The 27,380-nt window shown below is 44.0% G+C and overlaps 2 protein-coding genes across 2 annotated transcripts in view; one reads left to right on the top strand and one right to left on the bottom strand.

Annotated features, from left to right (window-relative positions):
- The window catches only part of LOC148018430 (glucose-inhibited division family A protein), a 172,313-nt gene that overhangs the window by 29,786 nt on the left and 115,147 nt on the right, over positions 1-27,380 (top strand). Inside the window, exons 2-4 of the mRNA XM_087661793.1 lie at positions 11,564-11,700; positions 12,393-12,484; positions 15,473-15,586. Coding sequence (XP_087517919.1) covers positions 11,564-11,700; positions 12,393-12,484; positions 15,473-15,586 — 343 coding nt within the window. The remainder of the gene's footprint in view (positions 1-11,563; positions 11,701-12,392; positions 12,485-15,472; positions 15,587-27,380) is intronic.
- LOC148018431 (uncharacterized) lies at positions 23,221-26,151 on the bottom strand. The gene has a single exon (XM_087662078.1). The coding sequence runs from the start codon at positions 25,464-25,466 to the stop codon at positions 23,526-23,528; it is 1,941 nt and encodes a 646-aa protein (XP_087518204.1). The 5' UTR covers positions 25,467-26,151; the 3' UTR covers positions 23,221-23,525.

The raw sequence follows: 27,380 nt of genomic DNA, 5'->3' as shown, positions 1-27,380 counted from the left end.
GATTTTGCAAAATTTTGGATCAAAATTTCGGGGCTTTTGTTATCAGCTCAGAGATTGACATATGTACATTACTGATAGTCTGCAATAGACTGATTTTTTGTATTTTGGTTTAAGAAAATTTGGGACTTTTGCATTTTTAGTACTGCCAAGCATTGTTTGCACCTTGGACAACATGTATTTCAGATAGTTTTTGATAGCGTGATTAAATTTGCTAATTACACAAAGTGTTTGCTGTAATTTCTGAAAATTCTGAGATTTCTAGATTGGTCCAACTTGAAGTATTACTCTTTTCATCCTTGATTAGTGACATTTACCATGGCAAATCAAGGAGGTGATGTATTTACATATGTATCCAAGGAGGATAGGTTGGATGGTAACAACTATTCTCTATGGTATTTTATGATGAAGAATGAGCTGATTGCAAAGAATCTTTGGGATTATGTCAGTGGTGAAGAAGTTAGGCCTAGAGTTGTGGCTCTAGCTATGCCTCCCCTAGGAGAATGTGGACAAAGGGCAACTCAGCCTGCTTAGTCTGTTCAGCCCGCTTCAGCTCACATGGGATGCTTAGGCTTTGTCGTTGATTGCATTGGCAGTTCCACATTCCATTATCCCACACATTCAGTCTACAGCTTCTTTATGAGAAGCATGACTGACCTTAGAGTAGATGTTTGCTGGAAAGAATGATACACATATCTCTTCCTTGAAGAAAGAGCTCGAGATTGTAAATATAGATGAGGGTGATTCTATGTAGGATCATCGTAATAAAATTCAGGACTTGCGTGAGCAGCTTATGAATATAGATGAGTATTACTCAGATGCGCAGTTGATATCTACTACCTTGAATTCATTGCTGCCCTCGTATTTGGCCTTTCATGCTTTAAACCTCACCATGAGGATTTGTCCACAGCCACTTATTTTCCTTCAGTTGGTTAGTTTGCTCTTAGAGGAAGAGTAGACAAGAAAGAACAGTGGTCTGGATGTTATAGCCTATGAGCAGGCTTTTCTGGCAAGGCAAAAGGGCAAGGGCAGACAAGCTAAAAATGCTCCGTAGAGCTTTGGGACATTAGGTGCTTCACAAAGTAGCAAGAAACATGGGGACATGTGAACCAAGAAGGGCAAGTGCCACTATTGCAAGAAGCCAGGACACTACATCACAGAAGGCAAAAAGCGCATAGCAAAGGAGAAGAAGAAAGAGTAAGGGATGTCTATTTTTGATGCACCTTCTACTGCTACTGAGTCCACATCTTTTGTTGCAAACCATGACTATTGTTTTTACATAGACAATTATGACCCTTCTTGGGCTGATAGAGCATTTAGCTCTACTAAGGATGCGAGCATATGGTTTTTTGACCGTGGTGCTTCTAGGTATATCACATCACGCAGTGATTTGTTTTCTTCCGTCATTGCAGCCCCTGTTGGCAAGTTTGTACAGTGTGCCAATAATGCATCATACCTTGTTAGAGGCATTGGGCAGATTGTGTTGACAGCCATTGATGTTGAGCTAAAATATGCATTACTTGCTGATTAGCCTCTTAAATAGCCCCAAAACACACTAAAAATGCTCTTTTAGAGTAAAACCCTAAAACGGGGAGCGGTTCGAGAGAGTTCAGTGGAAATCCTAAAACGGGGAGCGGTTCGAGAGAGTTCAGTGGAAATCCTAAAACGGGGAGCGGTTCAAGAAAGTTTAGTGGAAACCCTAATTTTTGGGGCGCCCTTCCACATCTATAAATAGACAGGCTGCCCCCATTCAGCCATCATCCTTGTTTTGTAGGTTACACCAGCCTACACACCCTTTGCTGCTGTTGGCGCCCAGTTTCCAGCCTGCAGCCCGCCTCCATCTGCTGTCCAGCCATCATCGATTGCAACCACATCATCTTCAGCTTGTCCATTGCTGTAGGCGACAGCTCTTAGCTGCTGGCGACTGCTCCAGACTGTCCTAGACTGCTGTTCAGCTTGCTGTCCATCATCTCTAGGGTCAACCAGCCTGTGTTTTCAACATTGCAGGCCCTGACACTCTCAGACACTATTTCAGCCTGCTGTTTACAGTAGACTGTGCATAGTTTCCAGCCCTCGATCGGTGGTACATTGCTGCGTTTACCAGCTTCCAGCCTCTAGATTGCTGCATTTTGGTGACCAGCTTGCTGCCATTCACTATTCAGCACTCCTACACTTCGACTGGTGGTCACAGACTTGGGATCCGTCTTCAGTGGACGTCACACTCTGACATTGCTCTGCCCTTGAGCACATTGTACACTCTTACATTCATTTACAGCATTCATTCACTTCAGAGTTGTGTTCTCTCTCTTCCTTCTTTTGTTTGTGTTTGAGTTTTGAGTTTTGCGTTTAGGGTTTGAGTTTTTCCCTCAATGTCAGTGTCAGTGTCTTTGTGTTTCTGTCATGGTCGTACACTCTGTGTGTCCTCAGTGCAAACCTTAGCAGTCTTCTTAACATGGTATGAGAGCTGGTGCTCTTGTAAAGAGTATCCTGCGGATATTGTTGAGAGCTAGTCATTGTGTGAGGCACACAATACGACTCGTAACCGAATTACAATGTCCCAGACACCTTTTTCTCCAATTCCAATGATGTCTTATCAGGCTTCTCCATCATTGGAGGCCTTGAGATGGCATTATGGACTTGGTGAGGAGGACGACACTCCACCTTCACCAGATTTCACTAACATGACAGAGGAGGACTTTGAGGAGTACTATTGCAACAAGTACAGTGATGTTTACACCTCTTCTACCAGTTTTACTACCACATCCGGACCGGTTGGTGAGGTTGGCCACCTCTCCGATCATGGAGGACATACGGCATTTGGAACGTCTGACGATCCATCTTCATCATCTCCGCCAGGTCCAACGTAAGGTTTGTACAATTCTTTTGTGTTGCATGAATCAAAACTCTTGCCTGTTTCTTTTTTTGAGGTACAGGATCCGGATGGCTTTGTGTATATGAACTTCAATAGAGGGGGCTCACGAAGCAGACGAAATTGAGGTACATCTACAGCTTCTGTTTCATTTGAGCATATTACACACACTTCTCACTTTTCTCTCATCCCACCCTCTTCTATATCACACCTTGATCATCTCTCATCATCTTTTCAAAATCTTGGATTATACTCCACATCTGCATCACACACCCTAGGGGTTGGATCTACCATCTCCGCTCCTAGCACCTTTTCCTTCTCCACCCCATTCTCTACCTCTTTGCACCATGGTACTTCGTTAGGGGGAATGCCACTCTTTAACACAGTGGCTCTCACCTTTCAGCATATGAACACACATCCTTTTTGGTATTCTACAGGCTTCAGTACTTTGTCTTCAATATCGGCTTCTCCTCCCCGTTGTACCTTACCCTTTGCATTGCATGATTTCATCATCTTTGTAGTAGGGCGCTTGGGCAAGTGAACAATTTTTCCATGAAGGACACTCTCTAAGTGGCACCTGCTGCATGAGCATTCTTTAGCATGTAGCATACTTTGCATCTCATTGTGCATAGCACCACTTAAGCGGATCCTAAGATGTTTCCACCGGCGGCTGTTGTTACCACACCACCATCCTTCTTCATCACATGGATACCTCATCACCTACTTTTCCTCGTCATCGACACCTTGAGTGGATGGGTAAGCTTGTACTGTTTTGTGATGTGTTGGATGTATCCTCCCTACCCTACTATTCCTCAATCGGGTGCATCCCATAAAATTTACCACAGTTATTTAAAAAAATAAAAAATAAATAAAATAAAAAAACACACAAAAGTTCCATATAGTTCCATCCGCCTTTGTAGGGCTTGGTAGGCCACTGGGCAGCCGACGTGTACCCTTTGTCTGATGCCCTGTCCTCTTTGGGGTGACTACTTGGATTCCCTTGGTAAGATAACCATCGCCTCTCTAGTCTTGGTAGGCCATTGGGCAGCTGACGTGCACCCTTTGTCGGATGCCTTGATTGCGTTGGGGTGGAACGCCTTGGGGTATATCAACATCACAATGGCTAGCCTAACCTTTCGGCTCAGTTTTGGGCCTGAGAGGGGGTGTTGAGCTAAAATATGCATTACTTGCTGATTAGCCTCTTAAACAGTCCCAAGAGACACTAAAAATGCTCTTTTAGAGTAAAACTCTAAAACGGGGAGTGGTTTGAGAGAGTTCAGTGGAAACCCTAAAATGGGGAGCAGTTCGAGAAAGTTTAGTGGAAACCCTAATTTTTGGGGTGCCCTTCCACATCTATAAATAGATAGGCTGTCTCCATTCAGCCATCATCCTTGTTTTGCAGGTTACACCAGCCCAGCCCACACACCCTCTGCTACTGTTGGCGTCCAGTTTCCAGCCTGCAGCTCGCCTCCATCTGCTGTCCAGCCATCATGGACTGCAGCCACATCATCTTCAGTCTCTCCATTGCTTTAGGCGACAGCTCTCAGCTGCTGGTGATTACTCCAGATTGTCCCAGATTGCTGTTCAGCTTGCTGTCCATCATCTTCAGGGTCAGCCAGCCTACGTTTTCAGCATTGTAGGCCTTGACACTCTCAGACACTGTTTCAGCCCCTGATCGGTGGTACACTGCTGCATTTACCAGTTTCCATCCTCCAGACTGCTGCGTTTTGGTGACCAGCCTGCTGCCATTCACTATTCAGCACTCCTACACTCTGACTAGTGGTCACAGACTTGGGATCCGTCTTCGGTGGACGTCACGCTCCGACATTGCTTTGCCCTTGAGCACACTGTACACTCTTACATTCATTTACAGCATTCATTCACTTCAGAGTTGTGTTCTCTCTCTCTCTTCTTCTGTTTGTGTTTGAGTTTTTATGTTTGAGTTTTGAGTTTTGCGTTTAGGGTTTGAGTTTTGCCCTCTGTGTTTGTGTCTGTCTTTGTGTTTCTGTCATGGTCGTACACTCTGTGTGTTCTTAGTGCAAACCCTAGCAGTCTTCTTAACAATTGATTGTGTTCTCTCTCTCTCTCTTCTTCTGTTTGTGTTTGAGTTTTGAGTTTTGCCCTCTGTGTTTGTGTCTGTCTTTGTGTTTCTGTCATGGTCGTACACTCTGTGTGTCCTCAGTGCAAACCCTAGTAGTCTTCTTAACAATTGATAGCTCTATTCTCCACTTGCAAGATGCCTTATTTGCGTTTGGCATAAAGAAGAATTTGTTATCTATTTCTTCTTTGACAAAGTGTGGTTTGTAAGTCATCTTTGATAATGACAGATGTATCCTGAGAGACAAGGAACATATGACTTTGGTTTTGACTGGCACTTTATGTCATGGGTTATATGAGTTGGATGCCTTTTTAGTTGATCAGTCAGTCTATCTAGCATCTACTCTCACTGTTGCTATGTCACAAGCAGAGTCATGGGATGTTCCCATATGGTAGCTTGATGCCTATGCAGCATACATAGATGCTATATGGTTTACCTCTCTTGGAGAGATCTCTTGAGCATATATGTTCAAGGTGTATTTTTTGGAATGCATCGTTTTTCATTTCGTTGTTGTGATGTCGCTTTTAGAGCAACTGCCAAATTACAGATTGTGCACTCAGATGTCATTGGGTGGTGGTTACTATTTTGTCACCTTCATTGATGACTTTACTCATTTTTGCTAGGTCTACTCTTTGGTGAAAAAGTTAGAAGTGTATGATGCATTTTTGGCTGTTTTAGCACTTACTGAAAATCAATTTGGTTGTAGGATTAAGACTCTCCATTCGTACCGAGGGGGGGAATACATGTCTTCCATGCTGAATTCTTTTTTGAAGTAGAAATGCATTGTTCATTAGTACACTATTGCTTTTACTCCACGGCAAAATGGGGTTGCTGCAGAGAGGAAGAATCGGTTACTCATGGAGATGGCTAGATGTACATTGAAAGCAAAGAGCTTGCCACATAGTTTTTGAATGGAAGTAGTTATGTGTGCTTGTCTTGTTTTGATAGGTGTCCCACCAAGGCATTTAAGAATGCTACACCTTTTGAGGCTTGGAATAGGCGGAAACCTTATGTTGGATATTTTTGTACTTTTGGGTATCTTGTATATGCACACATTCCCAAGGTACTCAGAAAGACGTTGGATAGCAAGGCTATTAAATGCATTTTTGTGGGTTACAATAGTGAGAGCAAAGGATATAGATTATATGATCTTGTTTCTAAGAAGGTATTTGTCAGTAAGGATGTGGTTTTTTGATGAAAAATCAGAATTATCCCTTGCTGGTTTTGATACATATCAGATTGCCAATGATGTATTTGAAGGGCTGTTGTCCATTTCTTTCGGTGATACAATTGGAGCTTCAACAAGTGAACTTAATGTTCAGCCAGCTAATCCATTGGGTATTGCAGAAAATCAGCCGATGGCTGATTTGAATATTTAGAAAGATGCTGAATTTGAAATTCAACAAGAGCTTGTACACAGCTAGGAAGCTAGGCAGATGCCTAGATGGTATTTGCAGACTATGAAAGATAGTCACTTGGATGCTCCTATTTCTGGTTGTACTAGAAGGCAAGCTTGTATGCATGATGGTGTATATACCATGGAGTTTGTTATGACAGTAGATACACTTGATGATGAGGAGCCTGAATGTTTTGAGGATGCACAATATAGTGCGCATTGGATGGCAACAATGCAAGCTGAGTTTGACTCTATCATAAGGAAGCGAACATGGGATTTAGTGTCTTTGCCTGTTGGGAAGAAAGCCATTGGTACAAAGTGGGTCTATAAGCTGAAAAGGAATGTAGATGGATCCAGTGATAAATATAAGGCAAGGCTTGTGGCTAATGCTATGCAAAAAAGAAAGGAATTGACTATGAGGAGACATTTGCTCCTACATCTTGCATGACTACCATTAGGTCTATGGTTGCTTTGGCTGCCCACTATGGATGGATTGTACACTAGCTTGATATAAAGACTGCATTTTTACATGGGGAACTTCAAGATGAAGTGTACGTACAACAGCCCATTGGTTGTGGGATTTGAACACTTGGTATACAAGCTGAAAAAGGCTTTATATGGTTTGAAGCAAGCTCCTTGAGCTTGGTATGCGAAGATTGATGCCTTTTTGCTTAGCCAAGGGTTCATAAACAGCTCATCAGAGTCTACACTTTAGGTATGTAAAGAGGGGGGATCCTTGCTGGTCATATGTCTTTATGTTGATGATCTTTTGCTTATAAGGACACATGCTGATTAAATTTTAGCATTCAAACAAAATTTGCAGCAAACTTTTGAGATGTCAGATTTGGGGCCTTTGCACTATTGCTTGGGCATTCAGTTTATTCATGATGTTAGAGGCATTGGATTGTCATAGTCTAGATACATTGGTAAACTTCTTGAGAGGTTTGGCTTACAGGATTGCAAGCCACTTTGTACACCAATGGAACCTAGACTCTAAGCTGTCCTTGCATGATAACAGTGACTTGTTAAAATACCCACACGTATACTCCAAAAGTTGGATGTCTCATTTACTTATGCAACACAAGGCCATACATTCAGTTTGCAATTTTAGCCCTGAGCAGATATATAGACTAGCCACGATGTCACATTGACAAGGTGTTTTGGCTATTGGCCACCCTTAAATAGAAAGATAAACATTTAATCACATTTTGAAACACTTAAATACAAATCACCTTTCAAAGTACATGAGCATCAAATTAATTTGGAATCATTAAGCCAATATGTCTTTGTAACAATTGATATACAAAAGATTTGTTATAATACTGCTGACACCCTCTCTTAGATAATGGGTGTTCTGATACAATACAATGATACAATGAGAATGACTCAGCATGGGGCATACAATATAGAACCACCAGAGTAGAACCATGGATACCCAAGCACCGGGTGATCAAGCCACTACCAATGTGGTTCATAGAGAGCCTGATGTTGATGTTGATCATACATGAGCATCAAATTAATTTGGAATCATTGAGCCAATATGTCTTTGTAACAATTGATATACAAAAGATTTGTTATAATATTGCCGACACTCTCTTAGATAATGGGTAATCTGATACAATACAATGATACAATGAGAATGACTCAGCATGGGGTATACAATATAGAACCACCAAAGTAGAACCATGGATACCCAAGCACTGGGTGGTCAAGCCCCTACCAATGTGGCTCATAGAGAGCCTGATGTTGATGTTGATCATACAAGCTCTTGAAAATAGAGAAAAACCATAGCATGTCTCTATGTCTGTCATCAATGTCTTGTAGTGGTATATAGGACCAGCTTGTCAAAAATGCCCCTAAACATGTGTGACCATGGATTCCTTGCCTTTGGCCAGTTCGTCAAAGTGTCCCCTCATGTGAGCTCAGATGAGGAACCAATCGCACTATCATAATGCCTACTTCAAAGGTATTTGTCAACCAATTTGAAGCAAACATTTGCTTGAACTTGACCCAAGTGGTAGGTGCGAGTCCCTGAATGAGAAGTATAGACCACCACTACAATACATTTTCCTTCAAGAATGTGGTTGCCTTGCGTATCTGAGATGCCTTTGTGAAGTTGCCTTCAAAATAGGTTGCATCAAATTGTTGAATAAATGTAAGTGCTTTTAGACTATCTTGTGCATGACTAAAAGGCTCAAACTCCACACTTTTGCCACCTTCATCATGGTCCTTTGGCGGTTGTATGGGTGTCAAATTATCATAAATAGGCTGCTGCAAAAAGGGTGCATTTGTTGTGTTTACATGAACCAATACTATCAGATGCACTTGCATGACCAACACCAAATCCTTGTGCTCCAACATTCCCTAGGGGTGCAGATACATGTCTATGTGGCCCACTTTGTGCCACATGCATCATGCCTACGTTGCCATACATGGGATTATGCATTCTCTTGCATTACCTAGATACATTGGGTGTTGTGAGCCATACATTGGCTGCTACATACCATTGCAATTTGTGCCATACATTCTTGTATGTGGTGCCTGCCCAACCGTAGCATGAAAATGGTACGGCCACCAAAGTATCCTTGCTGTGCCCCATGCTTACATTTGCATGAATACCTTGCTATCCATACTCCCATGGATTGGCACTACCAAGTTGACCATGCATTTGCACTAGTTCTTCCACGGGTATCAATTGTTTGTGATCATTGATAGCTTTTTGGGCTCTTCCAAAGAAGGCTTAGGCATCTCCTTTGGTTCTTCTGACTGTCCCAAAGCATTAGAAGAGGTCTTCTTCTCTTTGCCTTTGCTATCCTTCCTTGGAGCATATAAGAATCGAGTAAACTGGGGATCTTCTGCCAATTCAGCAAAGAGTTTTGCAACTGTTTGCATCCGATCCTTGAAGCTATGTCAAATTCAAATTCTTCAGCCTCTTGCTGGTCATCAGCCTCTTGATGTATAGAAGTGCCAACATTTGGCTCATTTCCAATGTTTTCAGCTTTCTGTCCATGCTGAGAACCATATCCAACAGCAGTCATTGCATTTCCCCCTTCAGCATGCGAATGACCAAGGAGCGATGCATCATCTCCAATTGGTCTTGTAACCATGTGAAGACATGCTTGCTATGATTCATTGCTAAGAACAATTTTAGTTAGATTGTAATGATCCCCAGTTGCAATGAAGTGCCATGGGCCCACCAATTCAAAGGATTTGATGGTATCTCGGCAATGCAACCATGCAACTAGCCTTCCTTTAGTGGATGGGTGGTAATTACCCGATTACAACTTAGTTATAGCACCAAGCATTTATTACAAAACTGAATATACAACCAGCCTTCCTTCAGTGGATCAGTGGTTAAGTACTTGATTACAACTTAATTACAGCACCAAGCATTTATTATAAAACTGAATATATAAATTTACATACTAATCTTTGGACAATGGACACTCGGATGGCCCCAAATCTGGCGCCCTTTCGGAATTTCTTTAGCTTTATTGAAGTAGAAGTTGATTTACAATGGGATTCTCCGAAGCACCTTTGCAATCCAAACTCCCCTTGCTATCCAAAGTGACCAGCAAGTCTTCAATCCGATTTGCCCCTTGATTCGGGCAATCAATTAGCCATCACCTATTTCAAGAAGAATAGAAATGCCCCAAATTTGATGGTTGGATGGTCCTCCACCTGATTTCAACTTAAAATCACCTTGAACCTAAATAATTTAGGTCTTGGAGTCTTCAATGTGTGGCACACTTCTTGAGGCAGTTGTTGAACCCTAAATTTTGCGGTAAATTGGAATAGAAAAAATTGAAATTCCTTAGTCTCCGAGGGTCCAAATGCTAGGATTTCAAAGCAAGGCTATGAAATGGTTGGGGAATGAGAGAATGTTGAGGAGAGAGAAAATTGAGAGTTTTGTCATTGCCCAGTTGCCTAGGATCTTGTGTAGTGGTTGACTGCTTCAAATCTGTAAATGTTTGCTGGTAATGGCTGAAACTTAGCTCATGATGGCTGCCAAGCTCTACACGGTGTGTTCCCAATAAGAATGAATGATCCTCTCTCTCCCTAAGCCTTCGTTCTTGCTGTCCTAGCCTTCCCCATATTTTTCCTAATCTCCCTTTAGAAAATTTAACAAGTGGCAGCCTTTCCAAATGTATTTTGAGCATTAACCACATTATTATATTAATTTTCAGTTTAAAATGATTGAAAATTAATAGAATAATTATTTTCATGCCTAGAAAAATAGTCTGACTAGCTAATAATTAAATTGGCTAGGCAACTTCATCTCCTGAGCGTCCTTGTGCCATTTTGACCATCAGATCGGCGTGAAGTATGAGTAAACGTCACATCTCCAGTGTCACCAATTGACACTTATGGCCAAATAAATGACTTAGGCCAATAGCTCGCACTAGATACCACCTAGTATTTATGCAACATAACTAATTGCAACTTTTGCCTTTGACATCGGTTGTTTCCCTTGGGTCCGAGGTTCATTAATTTGCACTAACCTTAGTTGCACCCCACATGTGCAACATTTACTTAAACATGTGATTATAAATTAATCCACATGTTGAGGCTTGTAAAAATACATGTCCTCCTGACATTTTACATTTTCTGAAATTACCAAATCTTGGCACACGATTTTGTCATTTAGAAGCTCTTTTTCCTTCATCTACATGTTGCGATTCATTAGTCTTTTCATTTCCTTTGTTTTGTTTTCTGTTTTCAAACACTTGTACAATGTAGGTCTAGTCATTTTCATTTTCCAATAAGAAGGCCTTCATTTGATGCGGTATCAAATATTTTCCTATCCTCCTCTTCTGTCACTTTACTTTCCATTTTTGATTGGAGACTTGGTAGCCATGCCCTTCTTTTTTCCCCCAAACCACTTCTTGTCATACACAGTAAGGTCACCTTTTTCCCAATGTTGGATAACACTCGCATATTTCAACCAAATCCTCCAAAGCATCAAAGGGTACACTCTGAAACTAGTTTAGTTATTCTGCATTTTTGATTGAAAATGGTGTTGTAGTATTAAAGTATGAAGCTTGAGAAATTGCTATTTATTTGATGTGAGATAATTTCAACCATGAATCTCTTGGAGTATTAAAGTATGAGGCTTGATAAATTGCCATTATTTTATGTGAGATAATGTCAACTGTGAATCTCGTGTTTCTTATCGTCACTGACCATTTTGTATGTCTTTTAGATGGACGAAGCGAAGAAAGATATGATGTGGTGGTAGTTGGTGGGGGTCATGCTGGTTGTGAAGCTGCACTTGCAGCTGCCAGAATGGGTGCAAAAACTCTACTTCTTACTTTGAATCTTGACAGAATCGCTTGGCAAGTATGTCTCAAAAGCTTTGGTGTCCAATGAGCATTCTGCTAGTTATCTTATCCTTCTTCCTCTGCTCATCGTTTCTGTTTTGAAAACCAAGCTATAGTTCCTTCCTTCAATTAATTTAAAGTAAGACCACTAATGCCTCTGGTTGACCGTACTTTCCCTGGTTGACCTAGTTTGGCTATATACTGTGGTTGAAAAATCCAACAGATATGCCCGTTGAAAAGGTCTTAGCTCATTTAGCCAAGTTCAATGATCACAACTATCTGAGGGACCCAAAGTCAGGTTGGAAGAGCAGAGTTGAACACAAAAGTAGGGCATCTAAATATTGTTACTATGCTGCCAGACAATGCACAATGGTTTTGGTACACATACTTTCATTGCAAAAACAAAAAATCCTAAGTTGGCCACTCTACTCAACACACACATAATTTTTCTGTCTTAGTTACTGTGAACATTGAAGCTACTGAAAAGGAAAGAGAAGCCTTGAAATTTGGAGTCCATTAATATGTGGGAATCAGTTATAGTCATTTGGAGGAGTTTTTGCAAATTTATCAATTATTATTGCCTGCTGTATCTCTGTCTTATAATTTGTGTACCATCTTGGCTTGAGAGCATTTTCGGTATTTTATCAATGCAGCTTGTATAAAGAGTTAATGCCTAGAGCAGTATTAACAAGACTTGTCTATCTTTGATAGCCTTGCAATCCAGCAGTTGGGGGCCCTGCGAAATCTCAATTAGTACATGAAGTGGATGCTATGGGAGGTGAAATTGGGAAAATGGCCGATAGGTATAACCTTGCATTGCTTTTTCTGACTCAAAGACAATACTGTTTCCTGCCTTTAAAATGATAGCATCTTTTTGCAATATATTTCTTGATAGCGCTTTGTAGCCATGTTAAAAAATCCTTATAGGTAATGTTTTGGAACTGTGATTGTGTTCTATTCCAGCACAGTGTCACCTTCTACACAAGAAGGAAAAAGCATCATCTTAATGTACTGCTCTTTCCATTTGGACCACTTAGGCATCATCCACTTGCCTGAAACTGAAGATTGCACAAAAGAAAAGGTCACATCTTGCCCTGCTGAATGCAGCTGCCCATGCTTAGGCCTGCCTCACAGCCACCCAGGCTTGCCCATTAGTCCCTTCTGTGTGTAGCATTGCTTACCTGCTCATATGCTGTGGAGCGTTGTTTGGAAAGCTGGAAATGAGCTTGATGAAAATGCAACACCACAAGGTTGTGCCACAAAAAGAAGGGAAAATACATGTTTTCTGCTGTACCACAGGATGGATTTGGCAAGTATTTAGCAGCTAGGTTTTCCTAGGGCAGTGTTTCAGGGTTTTCCTCATGATTAGGGGGGTTGTACCTAGAGCTGTAGGTATGTATAGGTGACCTTTAGAGTTTTGTGAAGCTGCTTAGGGATATGGTTGTTCATGGTCAGGATGCCATATCTTCTAATTGGAGGAGCATTTATCATCACAAGCTTGGAGGTGATAGTATGGAGGCTATGTTATGAAGTATGGAGACTTTGGAGATCCTTGAGCATGTACTTCCTTATGCTAGCTGGTCTCCCCAGAGTTCTATTTGGGCATGAGAGTTTCATGGAGATATGTTTTCTGGTGGTTCTTTTGGTTGACATGTGGGCAACTTGGTGGATCTTTTGAGGCTATGCAGTGGATAGCCATACCCATAATATTGGCAGACATTCTCTTGGATATGGGCAGCTAATCTAGGCTTTGGGAATTCAATGGATATGTAGCCTATGCTTGCATGAATGGAGATGCCTATGTACACTAAGGCACAATATATAGAAAGGCGTTCAGGGGTCGCAGTGAAGTTAAATTGTACTCCAAGGCATTTATCTCCTCAATCTTAACATTGGACTCGGGAACAATGTGATTATCAAAAGACTTTGCATTTTCCTGCTCTTTTCCTTTGCCTTTTTGCACCTATCATTGCACATCGTATGGCACTGTGGCCTTATCTAACCCTGCTGTTTGCAATGATGACAAGTGAGAGAGGACTTGGGACCATGGGACTTATTATGTGATTGCCCATGAGACTTAGATTTTCCCATGTTGGGCGGTGAGTCTCTACCATGGTTATTATTTCCTTTACCATCATGTTTACCTCTAACTGTAAGTGCATGACAAGTACGAGCTGAATCAATGTTCTTCCTATTCACTTCTTCTGTAAGCAAAGCTCCCTCTACATTAGAGCGTTTAAACCCATCTTCAGGGGGATTGGCACTCAGCTAAGTATAGAATATATCCCAAGACATTGGATGATCCTGACTCAAAGATAAGGGCCAAAACTTGTATCATTCAAACCAAAATGTTTGATTCAACACATGGTGCTACAAAAAGAGCCCAATTTGTACAAAAGATGATACGATGTGTGATTTTTGGTAGAGCGGGCTGCTATCTCTTTTAGCGCTAAAGATGCACTAGACACCAGCCTCAAAAGAAACAAGTATTGACTATGCTTAATTGACTTGCTTTATCATGGCATCACCCTCAGGGAGACAAAGAACCTTGTTGATCAATTTGAAGCTTGAATGAAATATGTAAACTTTAAATGTACACTCTTGTCAACACATAGTTATTCCATAATCCATCTAATGAACTAGGAAACACCATATTCAACATAGAGGGTCCTCCACGTAACCAGCACATGTAGCACAAAGGGAGAAGACAATATATACTCAACTTCATGGCCAGGTTTTATTCAGTATCGTTACAAGTTTACATGAAAGTGGTGAGATGGCTTGCCGTCTAGGCTCACAAACCCACTATTTGAACTTGGATGTCTTTCTCTTTGCACCGTTCACAAAACAAGACTGTATCATCCATGTTTACATCTATATCAATCCCCTCAAAGCATTCAGGAACCCGAAGAAGGATTTGGTTATCTGTCTCTGTTTTGAACCAATATGCAATTTCATATTCAATACCATCAGAACACATTAATCATATGTTAGAAGAAAGGTGATGACTTAGTAACGCCTCAAATTCCCTGAGGGTAGGTAGGGATTCAAGTAGATAGGGATAGGGTCACATATTGCTCCTTGAACTTGGGACATGCAATGAAACATATTTATTTATTTATTTCAGAGTCTCTACTTCTAGATGAGTAGTATGTAAGCTCCTCCAGGCTTGAAGATGACCTTGTGCATGTGGATACTTGATCATGTATAGGCACCACTTGGCTGCGGAGTACTTTGTTTTCCATTCTTCACCTGCTGATCGCACAGCTTTGTAGTCTTCAAGCTCTGAAGAGTTGCACAACCCCCAGCTGAACATAATGCTTATTGCCCATACCCTCAAGCAAACAATGCCACCAGCGCAACTAAAGCTTGAAGTTGGAAGGTAGACATAAGGCAATATACTTTGGAAAACTGAAAGGCATTCGTGCCAGGGTCATCAATTTGATTGATAATTAAAGTTTCCTGAATTTATTCTAGGTCAAAGTATTATTTGAAATGTTGCTTGGTTCTCTTTGTTATCGGCCCATGATAGTACTACTATTTTGGAAACGATTGGACAAACCAACAATCACAAATACAAACCTCCTGAGCTTTGGCCAAGTGAATATTACATGAATCATACTTGAAAATCTGTAGTTTCCTTGTTCTCTCTCGGTTTACTAAGTGTCCTTGAATTGATTTTGCAGATCTGCTGTGGGCTCTAACATAGTAGTCGGTTTAAATTCTTTTATATTTGTCCTAATTTATAAGTCTCAAATGCTGTAACAGATGGTCTTAAAAACTCCTTGCAGGTGCTATTTGCAGAAAAGGGTTCTAAATAGATCGAAGGGGCCAGCAGTATGGGCATTACGGGCACAAACAGACAAGCGGGAGTATGCCATTGAGATGAAAAAGGTTCTAGAAAGGCAAGAGATGTAGTACTATATCTCCATGAGAGTTCCAAGATTAACAGTCTCTTATATGTGATGAAATTTAATCGTCATCAATAATTGAGTGTTGCTTTGACATATTTTTAAACTAGCTTTTTGACACAGCACACTAGCCAAGACCTAGTGCTTATTCCTCATGACAAATTGAAGCTTATCAGTCTGTAATATGTGATTGTGGAAATTTAATTGTCGATAATTGAAAGATGGCTTGACATCCTCTGAAACCAGTCTTTCTACACAGGCCACGATCTACATCTAGAGGTTATGAGGTAATGCTAATGGTCTTGGCAGAATTGCTGTAGGACTGATATAGGTGCAGCTTCCTGCAAAAAGCAGGAATAAGTTACACAACCTCTTGCAAATACCACACCAACAAAAGATAGTAGTGGCTGCAGTTTCTGGGCACACACAGAACAGCAGACCTATGCCATGGTATGATTCATGTGGTCTGTTCTACAAAATAGCCTTGTCATGCAATGAGTAGAGAATACAATTAGAGTAATTCTCGTTGATCCTACAAGAGAAACATGTTCTTTAGTACAAAGAGGGTAGGTCTTGTTGATCCTACAAAAGCAACATGTTCTTTGGAAGAGATACTATCAGAACTTTGTCTTATAGTGCTCATAGCACTCATTTCTAGCATAGGCAGCTATATTTTGATTGAGACTGCCAAAAAAGGGAAATTGAGCAGCAGGGAGCAGTTTTAGTGTCGTTGTTTGGGCAGTTTGTTTTGTAGTCACATTGCATCAGCCCTAGATAGCAGCAAGTCAACTGACCAGAAGTAGAGTCTTTTTTTGTTGCATTTTGGCCCAACAGTATCACATCAGCTTCTGAGAGCCTTGTGTCAGGTTGGGACAATGGTGACTGTTTCCAGCCGTCTGTCATCCCTTGGACTGCTGCGTTTACTGCTGATCTCACTGTTGCAGCCTGCATTTGGACTTGTCTTGCTGCTGCCAGCTGCTAACATCATCAGCTGACCCTATGTTTGCTGTTTTTTAGGACCAAAATGAAAGTTTTTTTTTTTTTTTTTTTGCAAATAAAGTGTGGCTAATTATATTACTTCAGAAAAACCTTGAATACAAAGAAGTGCTCCTCCTCAAAAGACTAGCTGGAGCTGATACAGAGTCATAGAAATATCGAATATACAGGCCTCTCAGGGTGGTCTAGGGGGGATGGGGGCAAGAAGCCATGGAGGGGGGGTGTATCGCCATTTGGGGATGCCTGCCTGCATCACGAAAAACAAGGCCTGACAGCCCCAAGTCATGAAGTGAAGACAGAGCTCTTGACAAGCTCGAGACTCGCCCTGCACCTGGTCCCATCGGCCACGAAGGGAGTGGATGATGGAGGTCTAGAGCTCTACCAAAGTTGCCTGTACAAAACGCCTCTCTCCTCCAAAAACCTCATGACACCGTGCCTTCCAGATATACCATCCAGTGAGACTCCCTACAATCTCCCACACCTCAAAGTGGTCTGCTGTGGGCTCCAGTACCTGGCGGATGGGTAGAGTCTCCAAGTCGGCTACTGCGCAGAACCTAGCCTCAATAAGGAAGATCGTGTCCTGCATCCTAGCCTCATGGAGAAGGTGGTGGCCGTGGCTAATCGACTGCCAATAGAAAGCTCCCCATGAGATACATCCAAGGCTGGGTGCTATGCGGCGGAGGATGTGGCATGCTCCTCTCCACACTAGCTGCGCCGCCTCACATGACTAGAGGCAGTGCTTTGGAGTTTCCAGAAGCTGCTGTGTACAGTGTTTACATCCTCCATCCTTTTGCATCTGGGCTAACCAACTCCCTACCGCCTGGCCTTCATATGCCACCAGCCATACGAAATATGATACCCTCCTTGGCCTCCAGCTGCCGCCATAGGCGGCGCCAGAAAGCCCGTCAGAAAGCATTCGTGATGCTGTGCTTTGTCCAATATCTGCTACGTGATGGCGTCCAACCCATGTCCTCTTGCATCAGCACGCGTTTGCCATTCCTAGCTGTGTACTCCAAGAACCTCGGTGGCTTCTTGACGACCGCAGTGGCTGGACATAGCCACTCTCTTGGATCCCACTCCAGCTCATCAAGTGGTTTGCGCTCCCAAATCTAGAGGCGCCACTCCTGGAGCTCCTCCTAGAAAACATAGGGATCCAGTCACCATGTCTTCCCCTGAAGGCCCACCATTCGAATCCTCCTCCACGAAAGGACATCTATCTCCTCATCCTACTGCCCTCTGTCAAGGGCCAGACTCCCCCCCTCTTGAACGGTAAAGAAAGTCCCATGCGGGGCGTTGCCCACTCTGCCTGCCACCTGTAGAGGGATACCTGTCGGTGAAAACTTAGCGGCCCATATCTCCTCGAGCTCTACCGGCTCTCGTACCGGGGGGCCAAGCCACTCTTGAGGTATTGTTGCGTCAATCTCCCTTCTCCTCAACTCGACTTCTCTTTGGTAACCTGATGCCCACTGCAACACCTCCTTGTCCACCAACCTGTACACCTCCTGCTAGGTCCTGATGGTGCGAGCCGGGCCTGCATCCCAACCAGCCCATTAGATGTGGGGGCATTCGCCGATCTGCACCCCCTCCTGATCTCTGACCTAGGGGTTCCAGATCATCGGTTGACGGTCTATCTCCTCCTAGCAACTTGAGGGGCTCTGAATAAGGGCCTTACCGAGGCCCTACCACACACGAAGTAAGCTATGTAGGAAGGGGGATATGGGGGGCGTGATCTAGGCCATCGTGAAGATCCATCTCAAGGACGGTCTCCAATCCCCACCAAGCCTTGGTTTGCTCTCTTGGAGACCCTCGTGTAGTAGGACCTTCCAGGTCTTCCCTCCTGGTGTGAGACCATGGACTATAAGCTTGCCCAAAAAGGCCATACTCTAATTCTCCGAGTCAATGATCCCAAGCCCTCCCTCTGATCGATGTTGGATGATGGTTGCCCATGCCACCTTGGCCGGAGAGTCCCTGGAACTGTCGTCCGACTTGGCCTCCGCACTAGGCGGTGAAGCTGAGCAACACAAGTCGAGGAGAAGCACCAACATGAGGCGATGTACCAAGCCGTCGCTAGGAGGACCTGGTTGACCACTAGGGCTCGACCTGCTAGGGAGAGGCGAGCAGTACTCCAATAGGTTAGCTCCGTCCGAATAGAGTTGAGGACTGGGCGAAACTGTTGGACGGAGGTGATGTCGAGTCCCACCTGGAACCCTGGGTAGCGGGCAGTCTGCCCTCCACACACCCATCTAAATCCCAAGTGGATGCCCCACTCCGTACTAGAGTCCGAGTCTGTAAGGAAACCAACTGACGCCAATTGATTTTGGCTCCTGCTGCATTACAGAACACCTTGAGAGCTAGTCTCACTCTCTCGAGCATCAACTTATCGTCCTCTATGTAAAGTGTTGTATCATCTGCATACACTAAGTCTAACAGTTTCGTCTCCTCTCTCACTGGAAGTCGGAGGCTAACCGCTCCAATAGGTTAGCTCCAATAGGTGGAACGAGAGGCGAGGAGTTTCGGCTGGAGAGATCGGTACGGCAAGGCTGTCCAACCGCTCTAGCAAGACTCTGCCTAGCCGCCTGTATCTCCATGGGAAGTCCAACGACCTTTCCCTCTTGTGGAAAGCTGGGTCTCTCTAAGCATCACGAGCTCCTACTGCCAGTAGGAAGACCTCCCATGCCTCCTGCTTTTTCCCAACCATGCGCTGGTAGTTTCTGCCTCTACCCTGCTGGCCCTCTAAGGCCTCCAGGTTGTTGAAGTCTCCTTCAACAATCCAGGAGTCCACCTTTGGGAGTCCTACTGCAATCTCCACCCAAAACTTGTTGCGTGCCCTGACCTCAGTGGGGGCATAGACATTGAGGACTCCGAGGGATGAGTCCCCAATATCCAACTTGACCCATAGAACCCTCCCAGCCACAATCGCCCCGTGATCCCATACACAGGCGGTAAGGCTCGGGCCAAGAGAGGTGCATACGCCTCCACTCTTTCCATGGGCACCGATGGCGTACTCCTAGTAGGTGTGTGACCTGCGTGGGAGAACCTTTCCTACCCGATGGGCCTGGGCGGGGGTGAGCTTGTGTTCCTGTAGAAGTAGATGTCTATCCGTCCCGCAAGGGCCGCGGTTGCAACTCCTGCCAAACAATCAACTTCCTAGAACCACGTGCCCCACTGTAGTGGAGACTATTCATATTCTAGGACACAAGGTGTAAGCTCATGGGGAAACCTGTGACTGACCGAACATGCATCTGTTCGGTGTGGAAGCTGCTGATGAGGAAGAACTATGGGGCATGCAAGTACGCTTTGCCGCAGGCCTGGACAACGAACTTTAGTCCCCCATGGTGGCCCTCGAGCGGACCATAGGGGTGATAGATGCTCCAAGTGGTACTATCAATGTATCTATTAGCCATGCTGAGAGTTGTGACTCTATACATCGGTAGAAACAGGCCGCTTGTGCCAGGGGCCACTCGATCACATCCATTGGAGCTCTTCACTGTGGAGGGGCTTGAAAGATAATGCTCAAGTGTGGGACTTCAGCACCAGCCCACCGGTTAATGTCTATCATGCAACCTAGCCACTGTTGTGCAAACAATGCTAGTCCTTCTTCTCCCATCCATTGAGAGATGTGGTCCGCTACTTGACTCTTCGCCTCCTTCTCTATTTGTGTCGTCGTCCAATCCCCTGAGTGAGAGGACTGAAGGAAAAAAGCGTCGTTTGGTCCATCCGGTGGTGCCAGTAGATGGACCTTCCCCCTCCTTGACTTACGAACCACGAAGATCCCCACCTCTAGAGGTAGTGGGAACTCTCTGTTCTCCTCAAATCTCAAGTAAGACCGCGGGCCACTGCGGAAGAACTTCTGTGGTAACAATTGCGTTTGTCTTGGGAAAGTGTGACGGGCGGCAGGGGTACATGAGCTAGTGGTTGTGTGGGGAGGGAAAGACTGCTGGTGCAAGGAGGATGTAGGCGTGTGTGACTCATCACCTCCTGTGGGAAAAGGGGGGGTGGGTCTGGGGGGGATCACCTGTACCGGGTGCGGATCAAGGGGGTGCTCGGCAGGGGAGATGGTGGGGGAGAAGAAGATCGAGGGATGGTGGGGTGCTTGGAGGTACATGGCAGGTGTGGGTGGGGGGCTAGTGGCTTTGGAAGGGGGGGAGGGGCCAAGGTCAGTGGGGGATCCATGGGAGGGGGGGGGGGGGGGGGAATGGGTGGCTGTGGGGGCTGCAGGATCTCAAGTGAGGTAGTCTGTCACATGGGTGGTGGATGTGGGGGACTGCAGTCTTGCCGGGTGGGGCGGGCAGGGGGGGCTACGGAGTGCTTTGGCGGGGGGGCGTCGCTCGCCCTCTTGCTTCTTGCTGCCGAGGTTGTGTCTGAGAAGCTAGTTGTGGCCCCCCCTGCCATCACCCTCTCTGTCACCCGTGTGAAGCTATCAACGTCCACTTGTAGGCCTATCGGCAGATCCACCTTGGCTCCGAAACGCATGCAATCTGCTGCTTGATTCCCAAAGTTGTGGCAGCACAGGCACTACCCTGGCTGCCCAAACACAATGACATGTTGCCTAAAGGAGTGACCTCTTGCCTCAATCTCTAGGAACTTTGGTATATTCTTTGTGTCTTTCAGGGCCACTCGTACCTTTGGGACTCTTGCAGCCCTCACTGCATCCGTGAAGGAGGCATGAAGAATTGTGCCGAAGAGCCGTCCAAAGTCCTCCACTAATTGGCGGTACTTGCAGTACTCTACTGCCAGTCCGGGGAAAAGTAAGGTGACCGGATGTCTGAGAAATTTGTTATTGAGCGCAAATGTCTCCAGTGTGAAGCCGCTATATCAAGGAACCATGTAAATGACCCCCTTTGTGGAGGCATAAGGTGAGCTCTCCACTAACTCACGAGCTACGTCCGTAGAGGTAAGTCGAACCATAAAGATCCCTTGGCCCATGAGGACTGCCTCCGCGATTTGCGCTATGCCAATGCGCAGTGTGGAGTGGAGCCAGTCCAGTAGTTGGGCCCTTGATGGGGAGTGTCCAACAACCTGACCAAAGATCGCTTTTTCTTTCAACTCCAGCTCTGTGGCACGAATGGCTAAGAGTTGTTCCTCAGAGAGGATGATGCCCAAAGTGTTTGACTGGGGGGACATTCGCAAAATGCACTGGCATGACCAAAGGTTTCCATTGCGCATCCTTGCTGAGAACCTACCTATCACGTTGCCATATTTGCGGAGCTTCAACAGCAGTCTCCTTGGGCAATCTTGTTGCTTTTATCAATGCCTCAGTTTGCTTGAAAGGACTTAGTATGCATCATAGGTTTCTTATGGCCTTGAGTAGAGAAAATCATTGAGAGAACATCTGCAACAACTCGTGTTTATCTCCACGAGGGGCTCAATGTGCTGGGAAGGACTTAGTGAACGTCATACACATCTTATTGCCTTGAGCATATTACTTTGATAGCCAATGTAGAACAAATCGTGTGGCCTAGATGGTTGAGTTGGTACAAAGGGTGTCTTTGGGAGGCATATATACTTCATAATCCAGTGGGGTAGCGAGGAATGGTCAACGATGATAGGTTGAGATGGAGTGAGGTGTCTTGTCGCAAAACCCATTGGTCAGTATTGCAACTTGGGAGGAGGAAGCCATAGTACCAATGAAGAGCTTTAGCTGAAGAGCACTCCTGCTTTTATGCTACATTGTGATAGTAGCACAAGAGAAAAACCAACAAGCTATCCAAGTAGAACATACGTCTCAACAACAATGATAAAGACAATAATGGTACTTTTCAAACCATACAAATACAAGCACAACACTTGTAGCTTGTAGACTCATTGAGAACGAGACAAATTTTATGACCAATATATGTAGGCATGCTATGTATAGGCATCTCTACTATACAAGCTATAATCTATTATTTGATGAACTTCGCTTCCATGACACCATGAGGATATTTGTGAGGGATAGACAGAAGATCGGATATAGTAAATACAAAGACACTCTCTTCGGGAGACATGATGGCTCCATACTCAAAATGCTCATCCACAAAGAAACAAATGTCAACCCAAGGTTCGCAAATAAGTAGCATCAACATACCACCTCACACGAGTAAGCTTTAGCTAAAATCACATGAGGAGTCAACCATTGACTACACTTTCTTACAGTCCTCTAGAAACTCACAAACTACCAAGGAACAGACTCCAAAGAGTTAAGAAACCCCACACATGGTTACCTCTTAGTATTCCATAGAAACATGAAACGGGGAACGGGAACGGGGACGGAGATGGGAACGCCAAACCTAGGGAACGGGGACGTGGGAACGGGAACGGCATTTAAAAAATCAAAATTCATGAAAAAAATTTAATATTTCACTGATAATCCATGTGGACTCTGGGAGTCTGGAGTGTTAAAACTTAAAACCAAGGTATATAATCCACAAGGACAAATCATTTTAAGTTTTAAGTTTTAACTTTAAGATATCATGCATTATTCTAAAACTACTCATTAGAAATTGAATTGCAACTTACAAGGCTCAAGAGGTAAGCTATTCAATTATAAATAATAAAATCCATAATACATATGCCAAAAATCATAAATGATAAAACAATGAACAATGAACTAAACTTAAAAGTCTTAAGCTAAAAGAACATGCCTATGGTACCATTGCCAAAAAACTTAAAAGATTACAAATATGAAATTGAAGTCTAATCTTTGAAAGAACATGCTCATTGCCCCAAAAAAGACTGCAAATATAAAGTCTAATCTCTAGACTAAAGCAAAATGCGGCATGCCGCATGCCAAAATAGCCCAAAGGGCAACTGCAAGACTGCAAGACTCAAGTACAAGTATAATATCGACATGGCACAACTGTCAACAACCCAAGTGTCACAGTGTCATCAATGATCATAATATCATATATAATGTAAATGTGTCATGTATCATGAGACTCGTGATAAGTAAGCTAAATCAAAGATCATGATGGGGCTCTGAGGCTGCTCTAGCCACTCCTGAAGTGCCAGCCTCATCATCATGTGTACCATGAATTGCTGCATCTCCCTCAACATCAGCATGTGTCTCCTCTTCTTGCTGCATCTCCCACTCTGTGAATGGATCAGGCTTTGTTGTCATACTGTTACATAACATCCTCAAATTAGCACTAACGAATACTAGATCGTTTGCCCTCTCCACACCAAGACGGTTCCTCTTCTTTGAAGCAATGTGAGCGTAGGTACTCCACAATTGCTCCAAACAAGAGGAGCTAACTGACTGACTCAAAATACGGATGGCTAGTTGCTGCAACTCAGGACCATCCGAACCATAGTCCTCCCACCACAAAGCTGCCCCAATCTTACAGCGATCCTCCTGTGCATCCCCACAACCAAAAGAACCCCGAAAGGTCCTATAACATGAAAGCTGATCTCTGATCTTTCGTCTAGTGCCATGATCAGGCACTAGACGAGACAATATAAGTCTCCATGCATCCATAACCTCACTGTCATTCTCTTGACCCTTGCCTTGGAACTCAGGATCCACAACAAATGCAGCTGCATGCATGGGTGAGCTATAGGAGTTCCACCTCGTCACAACTAAATGGTGTATTTCCTCATACGCCTCATCATTTGGTGCCAACTCCTGCAACTTTTCATTCAACCTGTCCATAGCCTCATATACCTTGCCAATGCAAGGTTGCATAGCATCCATAACCCTCAATAAATGTACAATGGGTGATACCATAGCATCTATCAGCTTTACATCATCCCAAAAAGTGGAGTTATTTGCTTTCTCCAAGCATAAGATACCTGTAGGAGTATCTGCCAATGTTGATGAGGTAAACTCATCACTAAGAAATAACTGCCTCAAGGCACCACTGCATTCTCTTAACCTGCCTAGCATCAAGAAGTTAAAGGCAAATCTGGTATCAGAGTATTTTAAAAGTGTCTTCTTCGACCGCAAAGAAAAGTGATGGCGAAGAAATTGGTGGTTCAAAACAAAGCTAACCATTTGAGCTCCTTGCTCTATGACAGGTGCAATCCATGACAGGTTACCAATATCCTTTAGTAGGTTGTTCAAGCAATGAGCCATACAATATGAAACTGTGATATGTGGATAATATCCCTGAATAATAGCACCTGCTGCCCTATTTGCAGGCTCTCCATCTGCAACAAATCCCACAACATGCTCTGGGCCAATAAGCTCAACACCTGTAACCCACTCTGCTGCAAGTACATCTGCTGACTTTCCTGTCCCCGATGCATCATGTGAAGATATAAAATACATTTCCCCACGAGAATAAGCAACCATACCATGAATGGATCGCTTGCGTGTATCACTCCAACCATCAGCAATCAAGGAAACTCCATTTTTAGCCCACATGCTCTTTCTAGTCACTGCTGCTTGCTCAACAAGGCGCTTTTCCTTGTCGAGCAAAGTGGTGCGTAAGGTCTCTGATGATGGAGGTACATACGAAGGGCCATACTCACCAATCTTCTTGCACATCAATTTAAAATACTCTGACCTGGCTGCACGAAACTGAATGTGGTCATGATAAAAAAAGCGTGCCACTGATGTATCCACCTCTTCCTTCTTCTTGGGATCCCAACTAGCATCAAGTGTGCTTTGTCTACGTGCAACATGTGGCGTTGTTGATGCCATGGCCGATGCAATGCCTGTAGTAGGTGTGGAGGTAGCACTTCCTGATACTGACCCTGCTCTAGATGCATCTGATGGGGATGGTGTCACAAAAGTTGCAGGGTCAACTGCAACACGTCGTGGTCTAGATGCAAGATAAGCTTGTTGACCTGCTACACGGTCACGAAGCTCCCTTTGCTTCTCCAAGGTCACATTTGGACAAAACTGCACCTCTGAATTTGGCTCATGTAGGAGATGAGCTCGGACCTGATTATGCATAAATATTAAAATTTAAAATGGAACAAGTGGCAATTGGTAGTCCATATTCTAATATTTAAGTAACTTTGAAAAATTAAAATCAATAAAAATTTGAAATACAAATGCTCGGCTCAATGGATTACCTTGTTTGCTCCACTAGTTCGCTTGTATGGGCAAAGCTTGCAAGTCCATGGTCGAGATCCTCCACCACTCAAAGGGCGGTCAGCATTTACTTCTTCCCACCATGACCAATCATCAGACCTTCTTCCTCGACCACCAACCCGACGAGCGGGGCGGGAAGATGAAGCCATTTATGATTTCAGGCTGAAAATTGAAGGCCTTAGGTTAAAGAGTCGAGAGAAGGAAAATTTGAAGGCTGAAAATGGATTATTGAAGGCTCGAGATAAGGGAGAAGGCTCAAGAGTCAAGACTCACTCAAGAGTCGAGAGAGAAGGGAAAGGGAGAGAAGGGAGAAGAAGAAGAAGGTTCATGGAAGAAGGAAGAAGAGAAGGGAGAAGTGAAGAGAAGTTAGAAGGAAGAAGAGAAGGTAGAAGGAAGAAGAGAAGGAAGAGAAGAAAGAATAAGAAGAGAAAGAAAAAGAAGGAAGAGAAGGAAGAGGTTGGAGGTGGGAGGAGAAAGAAGAGAAAGAAGAAGAAGGAAGAGAGGGAAGAGAAGGAAGAAGGTGGCTGGGCCTAGGGCAGGAGAACTGGGCCAAGCTGAGGCGGGAGCAGGCTGCAGGAGAAATGGGCCAGGCGGGTGCAGGCAGGAGCAGGCGGGACGCAGGCGGGAGCAGACGGAATGCAGGCGGGAGCAGACGGAACAGCGCGGGCGCGGGCAAAAACTAGGCGCAGGCACTTGCCACGTGGCGTTCCCTGTCACGTTTCAGACAGGGAACGCAGCAGGGAACGCGTTCCCTGCTGCGTTCCCTGTCTGAAACGTGACAGGGAACGTTCCGTTTTTGGGAAACGCGGTCCGAGCCGGAAACATGCCGGGGACGGCGATTCTGCGTGCCGGGGGGCTGTTCCGGCCGTTTCCTGTCACTATGTAGTATTCCAACACCAACTCACCACCAACTCACAAGTAGGATGTTTAAACACGCTAACAATATCATCTACTTTTCAATCCACTACATACTCATTATCTTCTTGATCTTTTTGTCAACGCGGCTCCGTGAGTCAATGGACATCCATATACTTGCATCTCTCGTAGCAATGCCTCAGCCTTCAAGTCGTCACCTTCTGCTCCACATAGCACATCCACCTCACCTCTCTGCTTGTGTATGTGTTCCCACATGCAGCCTCACCTCCTTATAAAGCCTCCAAGGCTTGGCTTTTTTGTTGCCTCCAAAAAGCACTTAGGATTTTGCCACCCTAGCACAAAAAAATGCTACTTTGTTGGTATCCTTCCTTGCAAAACTCCATCATTATCATTGTCCTTATTCATAATGCCAAGGCAGAGGATATTTTTTGGCTCTTTTGTTGCAAAAAAGCCAACTATGGCTCTCCACCTTTCACAATACTTCAGTGTACAAAGCATTGTGTTTTCGGCACCAACTTGACAACAGAAGCATTGTCCTTATTGGCACACATATCATATCCTCAGGGTTGTCAGGTATGAAAGGTATGATATGGTATAGTATGATAAAATACGGTACTAATTGGTACCTTGTGATTTTATAAGGTACGATAAGATATTAGTATGGGAAAGAAAAACAAAAACTTGGTTATTTTGGATCATAGATAATAGAACATATGTTTAAAGCTAAAATAGCAATGCCACTTGAGTTAATAGGATGAATACATGAGGGTAAAAAGGTAAAACCTCATGCACAACATGTACAATGCCCTACTAGAAGATAGATGGGAGTGTATATGTAATACATCATACAACAAAGCAAAGTGTAGGTTCATTTTTTTTGTGTGTGTGTGTGCGCTT

This window comes from Lygodium microphyllum, chromosome 21 (genome assembly GCF_053477565.2).
Source record: "Lygodium microphyllum isolate KBCC chromosome 21, Lygodium_microphyllum_v1.1.10, whole genome shotgun sequence".
Taxonomy (NCBI): Eukaryota; Viridiplantae; Streptophyta; class Polypodiopsida; order Schizaeales; family Lygodiaceae; genus Lygodium; species Lygodium microphyllum.
Note: the sequence above shows the minus strand (reverse complement) of the source record. Positions and strands in the feature narration are given on the sequence as shown.

What these genes read in the sequence shown, in the direction of transcription:
- LOC148018431 (XM_087662078.1), bottom strand. Translation starts at nt 25,466, where the DNA reads ATGCATAATCAGGTCCGAGCTCATCTCCTACATGAGCCAAATTCAGAG.